Source organism: Aspergillus fijiensis (assembly GCF_003184825.1).
Source record: "Aspergillus fijiensis CBS 313.89 unplaced genomic scaffold BO72scaffold_3, whole genome shotgun sequence".
Lineage (NCBI taxonomy): Eukaryota > Fungi > Ascomycota > Eurotiomycetes > Eurotiales > Aspergillaceae > Aspergillus > Aspergillus fijiensis.
The window spans coordinates 370,715-392,576 of record NW_024468979.1 but is presented as its reverse complement, the minus strand read 5'-3'; the positions used below and the strand labels follow the sequence as shown (position 1 = coordinate 392,576).

General features: G+C 56.1%; 11 protein-coding genes and 2 non-coding genes across 13 annotated transcripts; 7 read left to right on the top strand and 6 right to left on the bottom strand.

The window, feature by feature from the left end:
* Nucleotides 1-255: 255 nt before the first annotated feature.
* On the top strand, nucleotides 256-1,000 carry BO72DRAFT_491693 (putative IgE-binding protein; the record flags this gene model as incomplete). The annotated part of the gene is made up of 2 exons (XM_040948209.1): nucleotides 256-519; nucleotides 614-1,000. The coding sequence occupies 2 exons, from the start codon at nucleotides 256-258 to the stop codon at nucleotides 998-1,000; spliced, it is 651 nt and encodes a 216-aa protein (XP_040806076.1).
* A 590-nt stretch (nucleotides 1,001-1,590) lies between these two features.
* On the bottom strand, nucleotides 1,591-3,669 carry BO72DRAFT_395054 (glutamine synthetase family protein; the record flags this gene model as incomplete). The annotated part of the gene is made up of 6 exons (XM_040941982.1): nucleotides 3,406-3,669; nucleotides 2,871-3,340; nucleotides 2,539-2,795; nucleotides 2,417-2,469; nucleotides 1,670-2,362; nucleotides 1,591-1,621 (listed from the first exon to the last, which is right to left on the bottom strand). Exons 2-6 carry the CDS (start codon nucleotides 3,307-3,309, stop codon nucleotides 1,591-1,593), a joined length of 1,473 nt encoding a protein of 490 aa, XP_040806075.1. The 5' UTR covers nucleotides 3,310-3,340; nucleotides 3,406-3,669.
* Nucleotides 3,670-3,837: 168 nt separating this feature from the next.
* BO72DRAFT_444039 (uncharacterized protein) lies at nucleotides 3,838-4,364 on the top strand. The gene has a single exon (XM_040943725.1). The coding sequence runs from the start codon at nucleotides 3,971-3,973 to the stop codon at nucleotides 4,271-4,273; it is 303 nt and encodes a 100-aa protein (XP_040806074.1). The 5' UTR covers nucleotides 3,838-3,970; the 3' UTR covers nucleotides 4,274-4,364.
* Nucleotides 4,316-6,495, top strand: BO72DRAFT_138367 (uncharacterized protein). Its single transcript, XM_040939154.1, has one exon. It carries the CDS (start codon nucleotides 4,642-4,644, stop codon nucleotides 6,478-6,480), a length of 1,839 nt encoding a protein of 612 aa, XP_040806073.1. The 5' UTR covers nucleotides 4,316-4,641; the 3' UTR covers nucleotides 6,481-6,495.
* A 414-nt stretch (nucleotides 6,496-6,909) lies between these two features.
* BO72DRAFT_t11 lies at nucleotides 6,910-6,981 on the bottom strand. The gene has a single exon. It is a non-coding gene; the product is annotated as a tRNA-Arg (tRNA).
* Nucleotides 6,982-7,497: 516 nt separating this feature from the next.
* Nucleotides 7,498-7,569, bottom strand: BO72DRAFT_t10. Its single transcript has one exon. It is a non-coding gene; the product is annotated as a tRNA-Met (tRNA).
* A 313-nt stretch (nucleotides 7,570-7,882) lies between these two features.
* Nucleotides 7,883-8,962, top strand: BO72DRAFT_444037 (2OG-Fe(II) oxygenase family protein). The gene has a single exon (XM_040943724.1). It carries the CDS (start codon nucleotides 7,953-7,955, stop codon nucleotides 8,736-8,738), a length of 786 nt encoding a protein of 261 aa, XP_040806072.1. The 5' UTR covers nucleotides 7,883-7,952; the 3' UTR covers nucleotides 8,739-8,962.
* A 4-nt stretch (nucleotides 8,963-8,966) lies between these two features.
* On the top strand, nucleotides 8,967-10,857 carry BO72DRAFT_464925 (uncharacterized protein; the record flags this gene model as incomplete). Its single annotated transcript, XM_040946666.1, has 5 exons — nucleotides 8,967-9,029; nucleotides 9,081-9,267; nucleotides 9,313-9,863; nucleotides 9,939-10,291; nucleotides 10,335-10,857. 5 exons carry the CDS (start codon nucleotides 8,967-8,969, stop codon nucleotides 10,855-10,857), a joined length of 1,677 nt encoding a protein of 558 aa, XP_040806071.1.
* A 194-nt stretch (nucleotides 10,858-11,051) lies between these two features.
* Nucleotides 11,052-13,958, bottom strand: BO72DRAFT_362516 (DUF3659 domain-containing protein; the record flags this gene model as incomplete). Its single annotated transcript, XM_040940754.1, has 3 exons — nucleotides 11,052-11,564; nucleotides 11,634-12,871; nucleotides 13,373-13,958. Coding segments are annotated over 3 exons (2,337 nt in total), but the record flags the coding sequence as incomplete, so codon positions are not given.
* A 968-nt stretch (nucleotides 13,959-14,926) lies between these two features.
* On the bottom strand, nucleotides 14,927-15,496 carry BO72DRAFT_454852 (uncharacterized protein; the record flags this gene model as incomplete). The annotated part of the gene is made up of 2 exons (XM_040946204.1): nucleotides 14,927-14,933; nucleotides 15,048-15,496. The coding sequence occupies 2 exons, from the start codon at nucleotides 15,494-15,496 to the stop codon at nucleotides 14,927-14,929; spliced, it is 456 nt and encodes a 151-aa protein (XP_040806069.1).
* Nucleotides 15,497-16,024: 528 nt separating this feature from the next.
* BO72DRAFT_523928 (uncharacterized protein) lies at nucleotides 16,025-17,566 on the top strand (the record flags this gene model as incomplete). The annotated part of the gene is made up of 2 exons (XM_040949821.1): nucleotides 16,025-17,076; nucleotides 17,144-17,566. The coding sequence occupies 2 exons, from the start codon at nucleotides 16,025-16,027 to the stop codon at nucleotides 17,148-17,150; spliced, it is 1,059 nt and encodes a 352-aa protein (XP_040806068.1). The 3' UTR covers nucleotides 17,151-17,566.
* On the bottom strand, nucleotides 17,317-19,031 carry BO72DRAFT_523927 (uncharacterized protein). Its single transcript, XM_040949820.1, has 3 exons — nucleotides 18,750-19,031; nucleotides 18,240-18,677; nucleotides 17,317-18,129 (listed from the first exon to the last, which is right to left on the bottom strand). The coding sequence occupies exons 1-3, from the start codon at nucleotides 18,958-18,960 to the stop codon at nucleotides 17,426-17,428; spliced, it is 1,353 nt and encodes a 450-aa protein (XP_040806067.1). The 5' UTR covers nucleotides 18,961-19,031; the 3' UTR covers nucleotides 17,317-17,425.
* A 708-nt stretch (nucleotides 19,032-19,739) lies between these two features.
* Nucleotides 19,740-21,667, top strand: BO72DRAFT_138243 (uncharacterized protein). The gene has a single exon (XM_040939153.1). It carries the CDS (start codon nucleotides 19,927-19,929, stop codon nucleotides 21,295-21,297), a length of 1,371 nt encoding a protein of 456 aa, XP_040806066.1. The 5' UTR covers nucleotides 19,740-19,926; the 3' UTR covers nucleotides 21,298-21,667.
* Nucleotides 21,668-21,862: the final 195 nt, after the last annotated feature.

Sequence of the window (21,862 nt, the reverse complement as noted above, 5' to 3'; positions counted from 1 at the left end):
ACACTCCGCTGATCAGCAGATGGAGTGGGGATGTTTCACTCATCGCATCGCTAAACCAGCATGGTCGATTCACTAGAGTTGCTAGTTAGCCACGGGTTGGAGAGTGGCAGTGGAACAAGATACTGACATTGGACTGAGGTATAAAGACCTTCTTTCTTCCCCAGGATATTTTTCAGTATCATCTACAAACAAACCATCCATCGTTACCAGTTACCACTCACAATCCCAATCACCACCACCACCACCACCACCACAATGAAGCTCCTTGCTCTCCTCTCCGCCGCCGCCGGTGTCTCGGCTCTGCCCCAGGCCCAGCAGGCGCAGGCCAACTACAACTCGTTCTCGGTGATGTCCGCCCGCTCCGGGTCGCCGGTGCACCTGCTGCCCTTGAACGCCGCCTCCGGGGGCTTCTACCTGGGGCTGCAGAACGCCTCCAGCTACTGCCCAGACCAGGTCGCCGAGCTGGGCGCCTGCCCGCCTGGCACCGAGACGGTGTTTGATGCCGGTGCCAACTCTTTGGTACGTTCTTTCCTGCCCCCTCCCCCTCTCCCATATGCATCCCCCTTCCCCTCTCCTATAAACCACAAACAACTAACAACCCTCGCAAAAACAGGACGTCTCCGTCCCCGGCGGCCAACAAGTCTACATCGCCCCCAGCGGCGCCCTGGCCTTCACGCAGCCCCACTCCGCCTACCTCCCCGCCGGCTCCGTCGTCGGCGCCTTCAGCTACTCCCAGACCGCCGGCGCCACCTTCGGGTACTGGACCCTGCCCAACAGCGGCCTGATCGCTTGCCCGGTCCCCGCTGCCGCCTCTTCCTCCTCGGCTGCCCCATCTGCCACCCCCGCTGCCGGTTCCGCTGCTGCGACCGCCAGCAAGTGGCAGGTCTTCGCTGCCTGGAGCAACGCCACTGTCCCCTCCGGTAACGTCGGCGACTGCCTCGGATTCGATGCCTTGGCCGTCGGTCGCAATGGCAGTGCCGCTGCTTGGGAGTATATCTAAACGGATACGGACTCCGTCACTGTCTGCGGATTGGGTTGGGGATTGTGCCCCATCGGTGGATGTTCATAATGTTTCGGGGGTGTGAATGATTGGTAATGGATATATGTACTGTATATGAATGTTGGAGAGGGGGTTGGTTAGTGGCCCGTGTTTATAATGAATTATTCTTCGTTTTCTTTGAGAGTGTGAGTGTTTCTGAGCTAGGTGATAGCCAACGCGTTCCTAGACCTCGTGCTTGATTATTTGATTGAGATTTAGATTAAGTGGGAGCTTGAAAGGGGGATGCGGGGGGAGACCGCATATGGCATATGGTTGGTAAGGAGGTGGATATAGGGGATGTCAGCAAATCTGATGCAGTCATGGGTTTATCGTTAGGTGGGTGTGGGCTGAACCCTCATCTCTGTACGTTTAGTATTTCCAGTTCGGGGTGTCGATGGGGATGGTTGGGGATGTTTACACTGGAAGTGTAGAGTAAATCTAGCATCATATTTGATCATGGATGTATTAACAAAGGCGTAAATGATATCTGCAGTCGTGTCTCGTTAATCTGTGTCTATCCTCCACTGTCCCGCTCTATTCCTGCAACCAACTCAAACCGTCTCGATGTACCGCCTCACCTCCCTGCAATCAAGTTAGCACAGCCCACAATTTTAGTAGTGCACAACCTACCAATCAGTCACCGCCTCCTCCCACAACCGACACTCGTGCTCGCGCGTCCCGCCAAAGTGCTCCACAAACGCATCGCCGAACACCTCGCGCGCCACGCTGCCCTCGCGCATGAACGCGCCCACCGCCTCGCGCAGCGACTTGGCCAGCCGCACGCCCCGGTCACTGGCACCGCCCATCTCATCCCCCTTCGACAGCGGCGGCACGGGGAGGGCCAGCTTCCGCGCGACGCCGCGCCACCCCAGCGCGACCACGGCCGCCAGCACGAAGTGCGGGTTGGCGTCGGCCCCGGGCACGCGCACCTCCAGCCGCGTCGCCTTGGGGCTCGCCGTCGGCGGCGCGATCACCCGGATCGACGCCGCCCGGTGCTCCAGCCCCCACGACACCGTCACCGGCGCCCAGAAGTTCTCCACCAGCCGCTTGTACGAGTTCACCGTCGGCGCGAACACCGGCATGATGTCCGGCAGCCCGTCCAGGATCCCCGCCAGGAAGTGCCGGCCCAGGTCCGACAGGTGCGCGACGTCCGGGTACGGTGGCGAGGGGTCCGGCGTCGCGCGGTAGAAGGCGTTGGATCCGTCCTCTTGCGACACCAGGGAGATGTGCATGTGGCCGCTGTTGCCGGGCAGGCCTTCGCGTGGCTTGGCCATGAACGTGGGCGTGATGCCGTGTTTCGTGCCGAGGGATTTCACGACGTATCTATTATCGTTAGTCCGGGAGATGCAGCTGGAATGTATGGAAGGGTGGGCCTACTTGAAGAGTCCCGCTTTATCGGCCATTTCCTTGGCTTCGCCGAATTGGAGTGCCTAGTAGCCATTGGATTGTCAGCACCGCGGAAGAGTGTGTGTGTGGTTCTGTCCGCTGCGAGCTCATACCGCTTCATACACCCCCGGCCCACTCTCGGTATGCCACCCCTCGATCTCGCAGTTGAACTGCTCGCACGCGTCGAACACCCCATAGTAATACTCCTGGTTATGCGTCGGCCGCGTCAGACTGTACCCGAACATCCCCTCCGTCAACGACGGCAACGCTTCGACGGGGTTCTCTTTGAGGAAGGTGGCGGTCGCGGAGGCGTTCTGCTTGGGGTCGGGATGACTGCTGGGCGCGCGGAAATGATAGAACTCATACTCCGCTACTCGGCTAGATTAGTTCCGCGCATCACACACTCAAATATCAAGTATCATGGTCATGATGTGGGGGGACGTACCTCCAGCCATCGCGCGATACCCCGCCGCCTCCACCGACTCCAGCGCCGTGCGCAACAGGCTCCGCGGACACGCGCACACCGGCTGCTTGGTGTCGGGATCGAAGAAGCTGACCAGGAAGAAGGGGATGTTGTTCTCCCAGGGGATGCGACGGAAACTGCGCAGGTCCGGCACGGCCACCAGGTCGCGGTACCCGTTCTCCTTGTTGCTGATCGCCAGCTCCTTGAAGTAGGTGCGGTCGTGCATGTCCCACCCGAAGATCACGGAGCAGAACCCGAACCCGTCGGCGACAATCGAGAGGAACTTCTTCTTGGAGACCAGCTTGCCGCGCAGCATGCCGTCGACGTCCACGCCGGCCAGCTTGACGCGGGTGTCATGTTGGAGGATCTGGGCGATGTTGTCGAGGGTGGGGACCTCGGTCTCGGGGGGTGACGAGGCCATGTTGGGCTGTGGGTGTGGGTATGGGTGTAGGCTATGGACTGCCGGTCAGAGGGAAGTCGGAAGATGAAGTTGGAGATAGAGAAGGGGTAGGGGTACTGTGAGATATGGATAGGAACAAGAGGCAGTGAGAGCGAGTGGGAACGGGAACGGGAAGACGTCACCGCCAGCCACCCCTTCTTCCTCCGTCTTCGGCTGGCCACTTGTCGCCCGTTGGCTTATCGTGCGGCTTGGTGACTGCCAGTTGAGATTGTGGAGGATCATGGTTTGGCTGGGTCAGCATGGCAGGCACAAACTCTCAAAGGCGGATCTCTCATCTTGTCGATTGATGTACCACTGCAGTGGCTGGAAGAACCCAGTTTGTGACTCCTATTGGAATGAAGCTGTAATCAACGCACAGGTGGAATGCTGGCTTTGGTGCCTTGGTGCCTGAGTGTCTTATCGTTCATGCTTATCGATAAGCGCAGGAAGCCTTCTCTCCAATGTTTTCCCTGCTCTTACAATTAACAATCAACTTCCTCTCTACCTCTACTGTGTCGACCTTGAGCATCACGCCGAGGACATCTTGCATGACATCCTCTCGCTCTTTCCAAGCTGCCTGCTACTATCTAGATGAAGACAGAATTACATCAGCCTCGCATCACCTCCCTCTGCTACATATAGCATGGTTCGCCTATCCCAAACCCGTCAATCCGTCCTTCTTCCTACATGGCCGGTTGCCGAACCAGGACTCGAACACCATATCTATCTGTGTCGTGGACTTGCTCGTCATTTCTACCCTATCTTAGCAGTAGTCTTCTTCGTCTCAGCTCTTACGAGATACTATCGACCGTCTAGACCATGCCGTCCAGTGGAAATCGATACCCTGCCAGCTGAAGTCACGGCAGCGAAGACACTAAACATTCAACCTGAATTTAATATCATGCCAGGTGTCCGAACTGGTGACTACATGTTATACGAGTATTGATGAAACATCGACAAGTTGTTCCCTCTGGATTCTGATGTATGCCCCCGCCAGGTGTTTGTAGCTTACGCTGCTAACAAATAAGCCTAAGTTCTGTCAATCGAGTTACGGGATATTGCCGCTGTCAGCCAACCATGGTTCTCCAATGCAGTGACATCAACCATCTCAGAGAATCGAACATCTCCGGACTCATTGTTCCAATTCACCCATTTTCCGAGACCCAATCCTTCACCCTCTTCTAGGCGCTGAGTCAGCACCTCCGCCGCTTCCGATCGACATCACGACTCCGATCCTTTCAGGGGACTTCAGGGGTTTGGTTGCGATATCTTAGCTCCAGGCGGCCCCTTCCACCGTTCAAATGGACAATCACTATGCTGAACCACCACCAAATCAAGCGCAAGCCTCTTCCGCAAGCTGACGATGATGGCACCATCCGTGGTGTCATCAGGATCTCGCCGTGCCCAACACCAACTCCCTCGGAGAAGCCACCCCTCCTAGATACACCACCACCGCCATACACTCCTATGCGATCACCATCCCCACGCCTACCGCGACCCCCGCCATCACAGACCATCCCCACTCACGCTGCAACCACCATCCATGATCTCGCCCCAGCAACATCCCCCGCACCGAGCCTTCCCCGCACCACCACGGATCTCTCGGTCGCGCAGAAAGCCTACGGTGAAGCGCGTCACTTTCTAGGCGGGCTACTCAGCCATCCTACGGAAAGTACCAAGCATGTCACCATTCTGCGTCACTCCTCCGGCGTGGTCTTCTACCGGGGTAGCACCACCTCCGTGACCATCTCCATCTTCTCCGACTCGCCCCTTCCCGCCGACCGCACCCTCTATCTGCAATCCAAGGGATGGACCGGCAAGACGGGAATGCGCACCAAGGCCCTTCTACGGCTCACCGATGACTGGGTTGACGTGACTCCCTCCCATGCCGTCCAGGCGACTCAGGTGGAGCCCGCGGATGAGCGCGCGTGGCAGCGCGACATCGCGAAATTCCGCAAAAAGGCGCCACCTAAAGTTCGTGAAACGCACCGTCTGCGAGAGACCATTGTGGCGAGGGTCCCCGCCGAGGCGGGCGATGGCTACTTCCAACTCGTGCTATGTGGGAATGGCAAGAAGAAGGTACTCTGCTACAGTCCGGTCTTCCGAGTCCTGTCCACATCACTGAGTCCGAGCTCGTGCCGGGGCGCCAGTCTCTCCACCATGCCCTTGGAGGTGGGTGCAATGGTCCTCGGGATGTACGCTCAGACGGCCGCCGAGGCCGTCATCGCCCCCGTCACCGCCGCGGTCCAGGATCGAATTCAGCCGCACAAACCGAGCTGGAAGACGCAGACAGCCGCTGAGACGGCGTACTCGATGAGCGGGGCCGGCGACCGCGTGAGTTCGTTGGTGTCAGTTGCCTCGGGGCCCACCACCACCGGCAACCCCTCAGTAGCGAGAGAATACCAGCCTATCTCCTTGGATCTTGGTCCACAGCCACCATTCCCCGTGGACTTTACGGCATCGCGCGTGGCACCCGCAGCATGTGGGGATGGAACAAAGTACCGGCTGAGCAAAGTTCCCGACGCGATCCAGGATCAATACCATGGGGTATTCTTCGGCTGGGTACGCGTCTGCCAATCCGTTGCGCAGGCGCCCCAGCCCGGGGAAACAACATACTTGTCTCCACGCGACTCCCAGTGGCAAGGCATGGTCCTCTCCATCCTCTCGTATAACCCCGCGCTGGAAGCACGGGTGAACCTCTCGCGCGCGAGAGGCAAGGAGACCATCATCCGTCTCATCGATGACTCTCCGCCACTCGTACCACAGTCACGTCTCCAGGTACGGATCATGGGCTATCTCCGTCCGGATTTGCCGCCCGCGATCGGCAACACGGAGAGAGAGCTGCAGGCGGCGCGCGATGCGGCGGTCGAGGCGGCCATAATAGCGGATGCGTGTGATCTGGCGTATGCACAGGAGGTGTTGGGGCATCCTGCTTGGAGTGCCGAGGGCCATGGCCTGCGCGATGGCAGTGAGGGGAGTGGACAAGCTGGCACCTGGGTGCAGAGAACCCGGGATGGGGTCACGAACATCAGGTCCCGGGGGCAGAGGATGGTGGAGAATGTTCCCCTGCATTGGGTTGGGGTGCGGGGGCCGAATGCCGGTGCCGTCGAGAAACAGATGGCCATGAATGGGTTCTACATTGTGCGGGGTTGAGTGCTTGGGAGATCATAATCATGTATACATATCAATTCTTCTGTATATCTGCATTGGGACTATGTTCAATCTTATAGAAAAATCCGTCCGGAGCAAAATAATGAAGTGGAACAAGTCGTGCCAGCAATAGTGTTGTACTGCAGTCATACTGCAGTCATGGGTCTAGGCGCAAAAAAAACAGAAACACTATGTCACAAGACAACACCAAACACTATACGCATCAATACAATATGATTGGATATCAAGGTAGGACAACCGACCAAAGAAAAACAGCTGACGGCACAACTACGTCGTCTGCCGAGTGCCGACGCAGGTGCACAACAGTCACGGAGAAACAGCTTTGCTTTCCATCCACCGCAACACAGATGCCAAGCCAAACTAAAAAACTATGTTGAAAGAAGGACAAAAACAACCGGACGCAAAAAGACAAGCTCCCGGCGGGTCTCGAACCCGCAGCCTTTAGATTAGAAGTCTAACGCGCTACCATTGCGCCACGGGAGCCGCTTGTTGAATTGAGCATTGGGGGTAGCAATCATATGCTGCACATGCGCTGGATGGGCAGGTGTTTCGGAAAGGTTCTTCTTGGCCGGTGCGGTGGCTATTGTTGGTGCGGGGGTATCGTTCTCTAGTGTGGGAAGGATTCAGTCTAGTCAATAGATCTCTTAATCCGATGTCTAGGTATTGTTTATGGTCTTCAGGATGAAGATACTGCTAGATCAAGTTTCTTGATTCGGAATTTTGAAACTGTGGTCTGTTGACAATCTACACATTGTCGTGCCGAAGCTAGTGTTGCTCGATATATAAATATGGCTTGTTAAGTCGAATTTCATGCTTGACTGCGGTCAGCTTTTCCCCCATCAGCGACAGAGTGTCACATCATCGACAATTAGTTCTAACAGTCGTGACTAGAACAAGTGTAGAGCATTAAATCTAAATGCATACAAACAGAAGCACAAAGAGGAGACACGATAAAAAAGATCCTGTCAGTGGGCCGCAAAAGAACAAAAAAGAAATAATTAGCATGTCCTGGTTTCGATCCAGGGTCCTCCGGGTTATGAGCCCGGCGCTCTTCCCCTGAGCTAACATGCTGAATTGATGTGTTCTGGTTGCTGCTGTGTTACCATGTAGCAAGCAAGAAGCTGTTATGCTATTCTATTTAGAAACGCCCACCCTACCAAGAGAGATTACCAGCACTAATTCAAGCATACCAGTACAGACATACTTCTGAACATACCATACGTTGACGTACCAGAACGACCTCATTATATGTAAACTTCTCCTTCATGTTAGCCAAGTCGACACAGCACATACTGCGTCAACAGCGATTGGGTCGCAGCGGCACGAGTCAGCCTTGCGAGCCTCGTCAGCCGTCCACAGTATATAGCCCGCATACTCACTCACCTGGTACACCAGACCCGAACATATCAAGTTGCTACACACCCACCCACAGAATCCCCCCCACAACAACGAAGATGGATACCTTCCTCCCCGCCACCGCACCCCCGAACGCAACCGCCCACCGCATCGACTTCAGCCAGACCACCCCACCCCTCCCGTCCTACCGCCACCTCTTCGCTGCGATCATCGACAACATCCTCACCGAACCCGAATGCACCGAGCTCCTCCGCCTCGCCGAAGCCAGCACCAGCACTCTCACCGCGACCTCCCAGACCCCCCAATGGGAGCGCGCCATGCTCAACGTCGGCGCCGGCGAACAGGTCCTCCGCCCGGACACGCGCAACTGCGGCCGCATCATCCTCGACGCGCCGGAGCTGGCGCAGAAACTGGGCGATCGGATCCTCCCCTTCCTGCGGGATGAGTTCGGCCTCGACGTGCTGGAAAAAGACGCCTGGCGCGTGACGCTGCAGACGCGCCGGCGCTACCGGCTCACGCGGCTCAACGAGCGGCTGCGCTTCCTACGGTACCAGCGCGGCGAGTTCTTCCGCCCGCATCGGGATGCCTGGTATACCACGCCGGATCGTCGGGAGCGGTCGTTTTTCACGGTGCACGTGTATTTGAATGGGGAGGGGCAGGGGCACGGAGAGGAGGGTTTGGTGGGTGGGGCGACTTCCTTTGTGAGGCGCTTGGAGGTCGAGAGCGAGGAGGATGAGGTTGTCAAGGTGCTTCCTAGGGTTGGGTCGGTGTTGGTGTTTCAGCAGAATGATCTGTTGCATGCTGGGGAGCCGGTGGTGTCCGGGGTTAAGTTTACTTTAAGGACGGATGTGATGTTTGAGGAGATTTTGGAGGGTGAAGATTGAGGGTGAAGATTGAGGGTGAATAGAAGATGGTAGACGGTGAGGTGAGGGTGGATACGAGGTTTATGATTGTATGGGTGATGGATAGCTGTTGGCATATTGTAGTGGTGAAGATGAGGGTTGGAGGGATGGTGTATAGTCGGCGATAAGCGATAAGAGGTCGGTTGCATCATAGCTCTGTTGTTGCCTGATGCTTCTTTATGCTTCCCCCACTTCCTCTCGGTAACAACCATGGATTCATCAGTTCCAGAACCGAGACAGCCCGTCACATCCGACGGAGACACTATCGCTGCCGTGCGGGACCTGACAGACTCCATCAAAGCTCTGAGCTAATTGATTGATCAGGAGAACGACAGACGCGACCCGAGCAGAGTTCGAGAATTGGCCAGACAGAATGATCCCATTCTCAGCGCACTCAACGAGGAGATCCAGAATGGACGACCCAAGCATGCTCCCTCATCCACATCAGTGCAGTTGATGTCACCAGAGGAGATAGATGCCGAGAACGAGGCTTATATGGCAAAATACACGGGTATGTTGGTTATCAGTAGGCGAACTCGGTTTCTGACACCCCTAGACCTCTGGAAGAAGCACGAATCCACCCCTGCCGAGAGACAAACCATGCAGAATGCGTACGAAGCGGCGTTCGATCGGTTTCCGACCATCTACCGCACGCTCGGATGGCATGGTAACGATGATATCCTGTTCGATGCAAAAGTCCTCTCCCGCTATCGTGACACCCTCCTGGAGGGGCTCTTCGCCATCGAGCCGTACAGAATGAACCGTATATTTGGTCCGCTGGACCGCTCGAAAGCAGCATTCGAATACTCGCGACTGCCTCGCCTGCTTTCAATTCTTATACGCATAGAAGCTCGACGGAACGATGCCCTCGAATGCAGAGATGGCGTATGTGTTGACTGTCGCTACTTTGACGCCGACCAAACGCTCCGGGTATTGATCGAAGTCGGGCGGGCACTGCGACTTTCCAGACTCGACGGTCCGAATGAAATGACCCTCCAAGAACTCTTGGATCGATGCTATGCTCGGCGTATACTATCGCAGCCTGCCGTCGACGAGCCCGAGATCCTCTGGTACCAATTTCATCTTGTATACGATTGCCTGCCGGCGGTGGAATTTGAGTCTCAATTCCGCGAGATTCGAGACCCGTTGACTCTGACGTTCTACCTCTGACACAAAGACAAGCCGGTCTACAAAATCTTCGAAATTATCAAGTCTCATCGCAGCGTGATGACTGGCATCGAGCCAGTCGAAGAGCTCCCTCTTGACGAAGCTTCCAGCCCAACTTTTGCAGCGGAAACTTTCACAGTCCAGTACCTGCAGGATTTCGGGGGACTGAGTATCGAATGGACAGATTGCCTGGATGACCATCTTAGAATCTTCGCCGGGCGGAATGCAATCAGGATTTTCGCTCATCCTACTTCCTTCTACAATGGCCGGGGTCTTCAGAATAAGGATTATCACGAGCCTATTTATATTGAACTGTCCCAAACTTACGCTCTATTGTTCCGACCTTCGTCGAATGGAGGCCTGAGGCAGTTGAGAAAGGTAAACAAATCTTAAGAAGTTACGGCTGGGTAGGAAGATTGAAGTCAGCGAGCGATTCCGTTCTCAGACAAAGTTACCTGGAACTCTCAAGATCGATATGACAAGGCCCTCAGTCAAACGCATAATGGAGAATTTTCATCGCTGCTCTCTGCCATCCGCGGTACAAGCGGCCTTTGACATTGCTCATCCACCCACAAGCATCAAAGGTGTTAGCTCTTTTGACCAAAATAAGATCACTGTCACTCCCATGCGAGAAATGCACTCTCACGCCCCATATCATCCAGAAGACATCAGCATGATCACTTCTATCTTCCAGCGCGATGTCCGGCCCAACGAGGCTTTTTTGCACCACGAGTACTTCGGCCCTCGCTTGCGAAAACTCAAAACGTATCTCGACACACAACAACCAAAACAAATGAAGCAATTGTGGGTTGATCGGCGAGATGCTAGAATGTGGTGGACATTCTGGGGTAGCGCATTCTTCCTTTTTATGTTTCTGGTGCTTTGCGCAATAAGCGCGGCCTTCCAAGCAGCAATAGCTCAACGGCATGACTAGGCTTACGACACTTACGACAAACCCAGTCTTTTATTATCATGAAATCATATGCTTGAAATTGAGGCGAACATGTCACTGGTAAGGTACAAGAATGACAGAACGAGAAGAAGCAAGTGAATTGAAAGATAACGGAATTTGCCTGGCATGATCAGAACAGTCTCATTCGGCCTCTGACCGATCAGTCACTTCTTACCACCAAGCCCCAGCCCCTCTGTTATTTTCCCCAAACCCAGCCCTTCCAGCAGCTTGTCGACCCCCAAACCTCCCAGCAAACCCGAGAGGAGATTCCCCAGTCCGAGTCCGTTGAGTAGTTTACCAACTAGACCGAGCACACCACTCAGCAGGAGGCCCACCGCGGCGATGATCTGAACCAGGGGCTCGGACAACAAAGTCCACAGCGGATTGATCTTCTTCTTAGCATGGGGCATGTCGGCGATCAGAGCCTTTCCTCTCTCGATCGTTTCTCCCACCACCCGAGTCAGCTCTTTGAGCACCTCAGCCAAATGGTGCTCCTCGGGACTAGCTTCTGCCGATGCACTGCGTGCTTTGGCTTGAGCAGCAATCTGACCATCGGGGTCTAAGGCTCGGAGAGCACCTTTGCACTCCTGCAAGCCATTGCCGGCCTCTTCAATCAACGGCTTGACCTGCTTCACAAGCTGCTCTTCGTCTAGCTCCTCTTTGGGAGTGCTATTGGCTCGCTCAATATGCTATCGTTTTCAACAGAGTTAGTAAGTTGTATGCGTTACTAGTCTGTTTGTTCGAGAGTCTCGACTTACCTGAGTGATCTGTTTGCACAAGGGCTCAATCGAGTCCAGCGTCTGCTGTACAATGGAAGCCATCTTCTTTGCCAGCTCTCTATCCCTTTCTTCACGGGCCTGTTTTTCACGTTCTTCGGGAGACAGCTCCGGCTCAGGCTCGGGCTCAGACTCCGGTTCCGGCTCAGGCTCAGGAGGAATGTTCTCCAAGAGGGTGCATTCACCGATTTTGTTGCCATCATTGTCAACCACATAGCCATTTTCATCGACAGTCCGACCGATCAAGTTGGAGAGTTCGCCTTGGGTCAGCTTGCCGATCACATTGCCATCCTCATCACGGACCTCGCCATCGCGGTTCACTTTCCGACCAGCCATGGGGCTGACATTGCGAGTTGGCTCTTCAGGGCTCCACGGTTCAGCCTGACCGACTGCATTGCCCGACTTATCGAGAATCTCACCGTCTTCATCGACAGCACGTCCACGAAGACGCTGAGGATCACCACTCACCAAGCGCCCCACAGTATCACCGTTCTCATCGATCACCAACCCATCCTTGCCAACCAACAAGCCTTCGAGGCCGGAGAAGGGTCCCTCAGGCCGGTCTCGTTCTTCAGCTGGGAGCAGCTCTGCCTGGCCGACCACGCGGCCTGCCGAGTCCCACACCTGACCTTCTTCATCCACTGACTTGCCAGCCAGCTTGCGTGGATTCCCGGCTACCAGCCTTCCATACACCACACCGGCATCGTCGACAACGTTGCCTAGCTTATTCACCTTTTTACCGGCTAAGATCGACAGATCCTCTCCTTCTTCCTCTGGCTCCTCAGCCTCCTCGGCCTCGGCTTCTGATGGCTCTTCCCACGGCTCTGCACGGCCCAATGGATTTCCTCGCCGATCCAGAATATCGCCATCCTCGTCGACTGCACGCCCGCGAAGTTTCCGCGCGTCCCCTTCGACGACCTGGCCTACCCGTCGGCCCTCTTCATTCACGACCCACCCGTCCTCGGCTACATGCAGATCACCCAGGTCGGCGAACGGACCAAGCTCGTCTTCCTCGACCGGGAGAGGCCTCGCCTTGCCCACAACCTTCCCGCGCTGGTCCCAGAACTGGCCTTGATCATCAAGCTGATACTTTCCACGGAAGATCTTCTTGGCATCACCCTCGATCAGCTCGCCAACGAGGGCACCTTTGGAATCAACGATGCCTCCAAACTTGGTGCAGGTGAGCCCTTCGAGGGTGGAGATGTCTGGTAGCTTTGGAGCTTCTTCTTCTCCCACCCCTTCTTCTCCCACCCCTTCTTCTCCCACCCCTTCTTCTCCCACCCCTTCTTCTCCGATGCCTTCTCCGATGCCTTCTCCGACTCCTTCCTCTCCGACTCCTTTTTCTCCCACCCCTTCTTCTCCAACTCCTTCTCCGACTCCCTCTTCCACTCCCGCCCCCATTTCTTTATCTCCTGTTAGTTCCTCTTCCGCTCCTTCTTTACCCTCCTTGTCCTGCGCAGACTCCGGGACTGCAAGCCCTTCGCCGGCGACTTCTTCTTCTTCGCCTGGCTGTTGCTCCTGTAGGGTCTGGTCCGCTTCGCTTGCTGGGGGCTCTTCCAAAGACTGATCTGCGTCGCTTGCCTGTGGCTCTTCCACAGGTTGATCGGGCTCGGTTGGAGCAGTGGCGTCCTCCATCTTGATCCCTTCCTGGGCTTCTTCCTGTCCCACCTGATCTTGAGAGACACCCTCTTCGGAAGTGGGCATATCTGGAAGGCTTTCACCCTGCTCAGATGTCCCCGCATCGAGGGTTTCTCCGGACGCTGGTTCTGCCTCCTTCTCCAGGAGTTGAACACGTCCGATTAGATCCCCATCTTCATCCAGAATTTCTCCGTTTTTGCCGACGGTCTGGCCGACAAGGTCGTCGGGATCTCCCTCGACTACCTCCCCAATCGGCTGCCCCGCCGAGCTCATTATCATGCCCCCTTCCTCGACACTGAGCCCCTCTAGACTCGCTAGGCTGAGCACGCTACCTTGGACATCTTCCAAGCCGGAGCCAGCGGTGTCTTCTTGAGCAGGTACCATGCCCTTGGCTTGCTGGGCGCCGCCGTCGAGCTTACTTTGGGCTTTTTGCGCCGCATCCGAAGAAGACCAGTGGCCCATCGATCTTACGCCCTGGGTGAAACGGCCCAGCCGATCTGCCGCCGTCTTACCCCGGGCCAGCATTGACGACCGCGGAGAAGTCTTGGATCCCCCGGCCTCGGCTCCACCTGAGCCGGACCGCATGCTCTGCCTCTGTTCTTGAGAGCTGTGGGTACTTCCTTCCATCTCGTGAGGACTGATCTCCTCTAAACTGGGCTCATTGTCCTCGGCTGGAACCGGGCCTTTCCCCGCAGAGCGACTGCCCTTGGAGCTCAGTTTTTGAATCTTGCGGTGGGCTTTCCCCGGGGTTCTTTGGGTACCGGGATGCGTTGCGGCTTTTTTCACCTCCATGAGTGTTTTGCTTCTGTATGTCTCGTGTTTGAGGATTGAAGATGTTGTACTTTCTTGTCGCTATTGCTTCTCAGATTTGTGGATCATGCTGTTCATACCTCCACACTATCCCAACGCTGCCCATGCATTTATAATCGGATATCTTCAACACTGCTATCACAAGACAAGCCCACTAGCCATCATTGATACGTCACTCACTCTTATTGACACGATGAATACGAGGGCCGAATCTTGTGGACACTACGGAAGCCTACACATATCCACGGCACTGGTATCGCGGTCGCTTACTAGCGCTGCAGGTACCCATGGCACAACTCGCGCAGCGATATACTTCCGGACCATGGAATTTGAGCATAGCAGCGAATAGACCCGATGAACAGTGGTATGATCAGGAGCCTTGGGGGGGCGAAAACTTCAAGGTTCTTTGTTTGTTTGTTCTACGTCTGGTTCTCATGATTCATGTCCAGCGGACCATGGATCCTGTACTCTGGGGACTACCTGCAAGGCACGGTGAGTTTTATCCTGATTGGAGAAGATGGACGTCATCGACGGTCAGGTCTTGCGTATGCTTGTGATTGATCCTTCTTGATTAGGTTCAAATACTATGTATGTAAAGACAATCATGTTGTGCAATGCACGAGGGCATGAAGTGCGTTATTGCGCTAGTGAGCGCTGCGCTTGGAGCGTCAGTGTGCTAGGTTCCACCTACAAGCAAGATCGCACACACCGCGCGAGAAGGGACCGAGGCAGAATTCCTCGCGCCATGCAGAAATTCAATTGATGCTAGACGACCGGAGCTTGGGATTCAATCTTCCAGCAATGCACATTGGGATTACGCACTATAATCAAGACCTTAAAAGCATTAGCAGTGTGCCCCTTTCCCCGGGTAGTCATGGTTCAACCCCCCGAATGCAGCCCCATACAGCCTGGCAAGTACGACGAATACTGCCCGAGAAAAGAACTTACAAGAGCGCCAGAGTGATATCCCCATGAATCTTCGCCTTCAGCTCCACCTCGACATCCAGGTTCAAATCTAGCCGCAGCTTCAGCCCGGTATCTTCCTTCTCGGGCTCCGGCTCGAGCGACCAATCCTGATGGCCTCCTCGCAGCGTCGTCGTGGCTTGTTGTTGTTGTTGCTGCTGCTCCTCGCGCGCGCCGCCGATCGATTCGTCGACTGAGGTTTCGGTATCGGAGGCGGAAGTGACTTGCTCTTGCTGTTGCTGTTGACGTCGCTGTCGCCGGGGCTGTCGCTGCAAGGCGCGGGATGTATCATTGGCTTCTTGGGCCTGGAAGATGTCTTTCTGTTGTTGCTCTTGTGGTCGACGGGGTAACGTGGCGGTTTGGGGGGTTTGACCCTGTGCAGTGGTCTCCTCTGCTGCGCTGGCTGGCTCGTCTGGAGGTGGTGTTGTAGCCATTTTCGTTGAGAAGGAGTGGTACCTTTGGCGTGGAGTGTTCTGGAGCAACAATTATTGATCGGATCGGCGCAATATATCGAAATCTTGTTCACCAAACGGGAAGGAATTCATTGCAGGGTGAAAGGAAAGGGGGGGCGAAAAAGTATACTCCCCGGGTTGAAAATGCATGACGTCTTGGCCCCTGTAAGGTCTGCATCAGCTGACAACCCCCGGCCCTAATGCCGCAAACCGCAACCGCAACCGCAACAGCCCCCATTCTCGTATTCCTCTGTTGCCCGAACAATACGGGTTGATGGTTCCACAGAACCAATCGTTTGGTTCCGACCTCCTTTATTGGTTTCGCAGATTCCCTCATCATGACCTCATTTCTGGATCATCCCAGACGGAAATATGGTAGGAATTGTATATCCGTTTAGTGAGGCGGCGGGGTTTTTTTAGTTTATATGGTGCTTCTCGCTTTAGCTTCGGGTATACTTCTAGAGTTTGAATTTGAATCTGCTTCGATACAACTAGGCAGAGAGGGCAACTATGACTGATTCCGCCAAGGATAGTCTAGATGTGAACACCAAGCCTAGTGATACTACCCCCGTGAAGCGCAAACCGCCAAAACTAAGACGCAAACCGCCGGCTACTGAGGAGTCACCTACTGAGAAGAAAGCTGCGCCAGTTGAGGAGACGTCTAGTGTTGAGAAACTCCCGACTAAGGACTCAGATTCGGACCAGAAGAAACCTTCCAAGGAGTCCGGCGCTGAGAAACCTGTGGAGGAACCCCGCGGTGGGAAACAGCCTGCTACCAGCGAGGAACTCCCGCCCATCGAAAAACTTTCTATCTCGGACGAATCGCCCTCTCCTGAGAAGCCCGAAGAGTCACCTCCAGTTGAGAACTCATCCCCAACCCAGGAACCACCGGCCGAGGAGCCATCATCCCCCGAAGAACAGCCCCCCTCTCCGGAACCCGCTACAAACGAGACACCCCGGCCCACCGAAGAAGCACCTCCACCAGAAGAGCCCCCGGAACATTCGCACTCACCAACGCCATCAAACCAACCCGACTCCCCCGCAAAACCCGACCCAATGGCCGACGACGCCAAGTCCGCCTCCTCAATGGACGAGCTCAGCGCGCCGAGCTCCCCGCAACCCGAGCCCGAACACCAACCGGAACCCCAGCGCCAGCGCCAACGCCAGCAACGCCGACAACGCCCCGTGGCCACCCCGCCGCCCCGCGACCCCTCCACCGCATCGAGCTACCGCCAACAACGCCGCCGCGGCCAGCGCAACGCCGGAAACCAGGACCTGCTCCCGCTGGGCTCGCTGGGCGACACCGGCAACCTGACGCGGGGCGCGGGCGAACTCGTCCAGGACACCGCGGGCAAGGCCGTCAGCACGGTGGGCAACACGGCCGGGAAGGCGGTGGGCGGGGTGCTCGGGGGCGGTGGCCAGCAGCAGCAGATGCAGGGCCAGGGCCAGGAGAAAGGGGGTGGGGGTAAAGAGGAGCAGCTGCGGTTGCGGCTGGATTTGAATCTCGATGTCGAGGTGCAGCTTAAGGCGAAGATTCATGGGGATTTGACGTTGCAGCTTTTGTGAGTTCTACCCTTGGTTTTTGGTTGGGTGTTGGGTTAGGGTTGAGCTAATTGTTTGGGTGTTTAGGAATTGAGAGGTTGGTTGAGGGTGGTTTACTTGAGCGGGGTTGTTGGGTTTTGTTATGGGTTTGATGTGTTTTTGTGGTTGAGGGCGCGATGGGAGTTTATACTCGGTTACATTCCGGAGAGCACTGTCTCTTGAGTATGGATGGTGAGTGCGAATGTACATGCGTACTGTAAGCGCGGCTCGTTTTGCCTTTCCTTTCATGTGTGCTAGTATACATCCATCCTAAATATCCCACCTCTCTCAAGGAGTGGTACTACGTATACGTATCCCCGTCTCGAGCATCTACCCCTCCCCAGAAGATAGCGTAAGCCCTTCCAAAGGTATCTGCTCCTCAGTAGTCTCCTTGCTCGTCGCCTCCCCATCCTCGCCTGATTCTCGGCCGGAAAACGAGTCATACGCCTCCTCCTCCCCAGACCACTCCCCAGACCCAGAGTCAAAGTCAGAAACATCCCCCTCGCCCCTAGATCCCCCCTCCACCCCGCCGGCCAACACTGCCGCAGCCGCCTCCCCACCGACAGCCGGCACCCGCTCGACCCGCGGCCACCCCGCCGGAACCACACTCGGATCCAGCAAGCCCACCTGCACCAACACACTGGCCTGATCCCAGTAGACATGCTCGGAATACAGCCGGCCGTCGCCGCTGCACAGCCGCGCGATGCTCACGACCACGATCCGGACCTCGCGGTGGGTGGGCGGCACGCCCGGCAGGATCCAGTCCATGGGCTGGGAGTGCAGGAAGGTCAGGAGGACCTCGTCGACGACGCGGTCGGCGCCGACGGTGCGGGAGAGCAGCTGCAGGCGCATGGAGGCGGGCCGGTGGGCGTGGAAGTTGGCCGCCCAGAAGTCCTGCAGTGGGGTGTGGCCGGTGGCGCCTTGCAGGGTTGGGGTGTACAGGGCTGCTGGGGGTGGGGCGGTGGTGTTGGCTTCGAGCCCGGAATCAGGGGGAGGCGGGAGGAGGGCGGTTGCGTTGGGGGAGAAGTATCGTGCTTCACGGGGGGAAATGTTAGCCAGGATAGGTGTCTGATGGTTGTTGAGTGCCAATAGGGTGGGTGATTCAAAAGTGAGTGAGGCTGGTGCGGTGCAAGGCACGACCTACCCTCCTGCATCTCATCCCACACCCTCTCCAGATCCACCGCGGCGACCCGCCGGAACCCCCGCTGCAGCGCCCCCAGCGTGCGACTCCACGCCACCTGCGCCGGGATCCGGCTGTACTCCTCGAGATCGTGCTCCGCGAACCCCGGCAGCGCGCCCACGTACGAGAAGGCCGCGTACCCCAGCGCCAGCCGGTCGCCGATCCCCACCCCCGGCCCCACCTGCTTCCGCACCACGGTGGCCTTGTGGCCCGTCTTCGACGGCGGGTGATGGACGTTGACCGTCTGGTTGGCCAGGTGGACGAGCACCTGCATTGAGGCCGGGTATTGGCTGGCCGGGCCGGGGATCGCCGTCGGGTAGTAGGCGATCAGCGCGCAGAGCTTGTTGGTGTTGGGGAGCTTGAGGTAGTGCGTGAGGCAGAAGGAGGCTGCGTCGCCGAAGCCTATGTTCCGGGGGTTAGTTGTTGTTGTTGTTGTTGTTGAGAAGGTGTGGGTCAGAGGGGAGGTATGCTCACTGATGATAGCGTACACCTCGCTCACGCGCAGATCATGCTTGACGGCATCGAGCGCGGCGATGTAGCTCTTCCGGTCGCTCTGGAAGGGGATGTAGGCTACCTGGAAGCCTTCTCGGCGCCAGGTCTGCAGGAATTCCTCGTCGAAGAGCTCGTCCTCGGCGGTGATGCAGAGCTGCGCCGGCTGTGCGGAGGTGGGAGACGGTTGCGCCATGGGGATGGAGAAGATATCCGGCTTGGAATTATGAGGTATTGCCAAAAAACGATTACATTGTACAGTTCAAATGTGCCTGGTAGTTTGTTAGAAGTGAGAGTCTTTTCGTGAAGCTACGGAGCTTGTGCTATGAGGTCATTCCTCCCACGCATTGAGCTAGTGTATCTCATAACAAAGCGCGTAGCCGTATGATCCTTACATCTTCAGATGGTAGCAAATGAGAAGCTCGGGTGGTCTCGTATTCATGGTTCATGACTGCAGGGTGGCGAACTTGCGCCTGGCCTTAGTTCGCTTTAGATGAGCATGTATGTCGAGTTTAGCAGCGAGGTAGAAACCAAACTATCTCCAAGATGGATAAAGCATCCGCATTGGTCCTTGCTGTCATCGTTCCTACATTAGCTGATACAATATCTCATGGCCAATGTCTGTGCTTCGCTGTACTTGCACATGGCATATAGGGGTTTGCCTGGACACATTTGAGATAATAGTAACCCCTGTTAAAATGTCTATGAGTGTCTATGAGAAGGGACCGAATTCATCATGGATCTCAGCTTGACACAGAATAAGGGCTCAATCACAGCACGCCTTAATCTAAGTATAGTCGCCCAGTACGGGAAGATGTGCCGATGGCCGATCTTGCCATATTAAGTTAGACAGTCGGACACCCGATCTGGAAAAGGTCTCGGACACTATGCCTAATCCGGACCAGGCGGAGCTATCCCGCTCTTGGTGTCCGACGCCAAACAGCATCAAATAAATAAGCTGAGTCTTCTCATATTCTCATATCAGCCAGCACAGATCACAAACTCAACTGCCTATAACGAAGCTGGTGTATCCGGACCTCCCTCAAAGACCTCCTTCTTCCAGACCCCCAACTTCTCATCCAGACCCCCAACTTCTCACGTATCACCATATCGGAAAATCCGCCGTTGTTGATCCTACATCGAAGGAATCACCCCCGCAGCTATGGGTGAGGTGAAAAGCTACGAGCTGTCGGATATCGACAAAATGGGCTTCACCAAGACTGTGAAAATCGTCTTCTTTTATGAGTTACAAGCTACCGTCGACACAGAGAACCTAATCTCCTCCTTGCTGGAAGGGATCAGAAACGCAACCCGTCAACTGCCATTCATGGCAGGAGACCTCCAGTTCGACGAAGCCGGCAAGCTCTGCAGCGTCACCACAGCTGACAGCGAAATCGATGTCAACATCCGCCGATTCGAGCCCACAGAATGCGAGCCTTTCTCTGCCTTAACGAAGGGATCATTCTCTCCAGAACTGGACCTGACCCGGTTTCTGCCAGAAGAGCCTGTCGGCAAACAGCCAGCCTGCAAAATACAAATCGGTGTCATCGACGGAGGCCTCACGCTGGGGCTGAGACTAAACCACGCAGCTGGAGACTGGACATCCCTCGATACCTGCCTCTCTCTTATTAGCCAAAGCACCAAGGCACACCTGGAAGGCCAGGCGATGCCAACGTACACCCCGGACCTCAACAGAGCCGCGTTCAACACGCCAGCACCGGACCCCGCCATCACCCGAGCAGACCAACTCGCCAAAGTCCCATTCTTCAGCGTGATCGAGAAGAGCCAATTCAAGATCAACCCACCTCCACCCTGCCGGGCAAACATCTACCGGATCTCCGAGCCCACCATCCAACGACTCAAAGCCGAATGCACCCCCCACCTCGACGGAGTCAACTACATCACCTCCTACGACTGCATCTCCGCCCTAATCTGGACAGCCATCACCCGGGCCCGCCTCCACGTCCACCCGGATAAATCCAACGCCCCAACCCGCTTCGTCCATCCCATCGACGTCCGCACGCGCGACCCAGACCAAAAGACCTCGCCCCAGTACTTCGGCAACGCGGTTCTCGGCACCCTCGCCGGTCCGCTGCCCGCCCAGGACCTGATCGCATCCGCCGACGGCGCAACAGACGCCCCCGCCCCCGCCCGTAGTTTCGCCACAGCCGCCAGCCTCGTGCGCCGATCGATCTCACGCATCGACGTCTCCTCCTTCGCCGCCATGACGGGCCTGCTGGCCTCTCTGACGCCGACAGAGACCCTCGCCCCCAACGCCGACTTCGGGGATATGGATCTGTTCATGAACACGTGGTACTCGGGCAGTGTGGAGAAGTACGATCTTGGGGCCGGGGTGGTGCCGGCGGCCGTGCGCGTGCAGGCGGGGATGCCCGGGGCGTGCGCGAGCATCTTGCCGAATTTCTCGCGCGGGGGGCCCCGTTTCTTTGATGTCTATGTGCAGGCGCCGGTGGAAGTGTACGAGGTTCTTGACGGGGATGAGCAGTTTTTGAAGCATTTTAAGCTCGTTGCGTGAGGGATTTGACTCTGGGCTGTTGAACGATGTTGAACGTGGATGTTGTTAGATTTTGTGTTTTGGTCGTCTGGATCTAGGCCGAAAGATGAAAATTGAATGCACAGAGCATTGTCGTGGTGACATAGAACTTGCTGAGAGCTTCATCTAACGCATACAGAATCACTGGCTGCGGAAGTTCGGGCTTTCCACCCGCTCAGCTAGTGAAGGTTTACCGCATTAGCTCCAGTCGGAATCTATATCTCTTTCAAAAAGCCAATCGACAAAGCCACGGCCGTACCATGTAGGTAGACTCCTCCAATGTCTGAAAGATGCCTCAAACCACTTAGCTATAGTAGCCACACTACCTTAGCCTCAAATGGAGCGTTACCTTGGCTCGTGCCGGAAATTCACTGCTCGCAGATGGAGCACACAAAGACGAAACTAGCGAACTATAGGTAGAGACCTACAACTCTTTCAAGACAACGGGGAATCCTGTGGATCACTCAGTTGCTTTTATCTTACAAGCCTTTGTCAGCGATATGATGAGCGACGGGCACAAAGATCGATGTCGGTGACCATGCGGGCC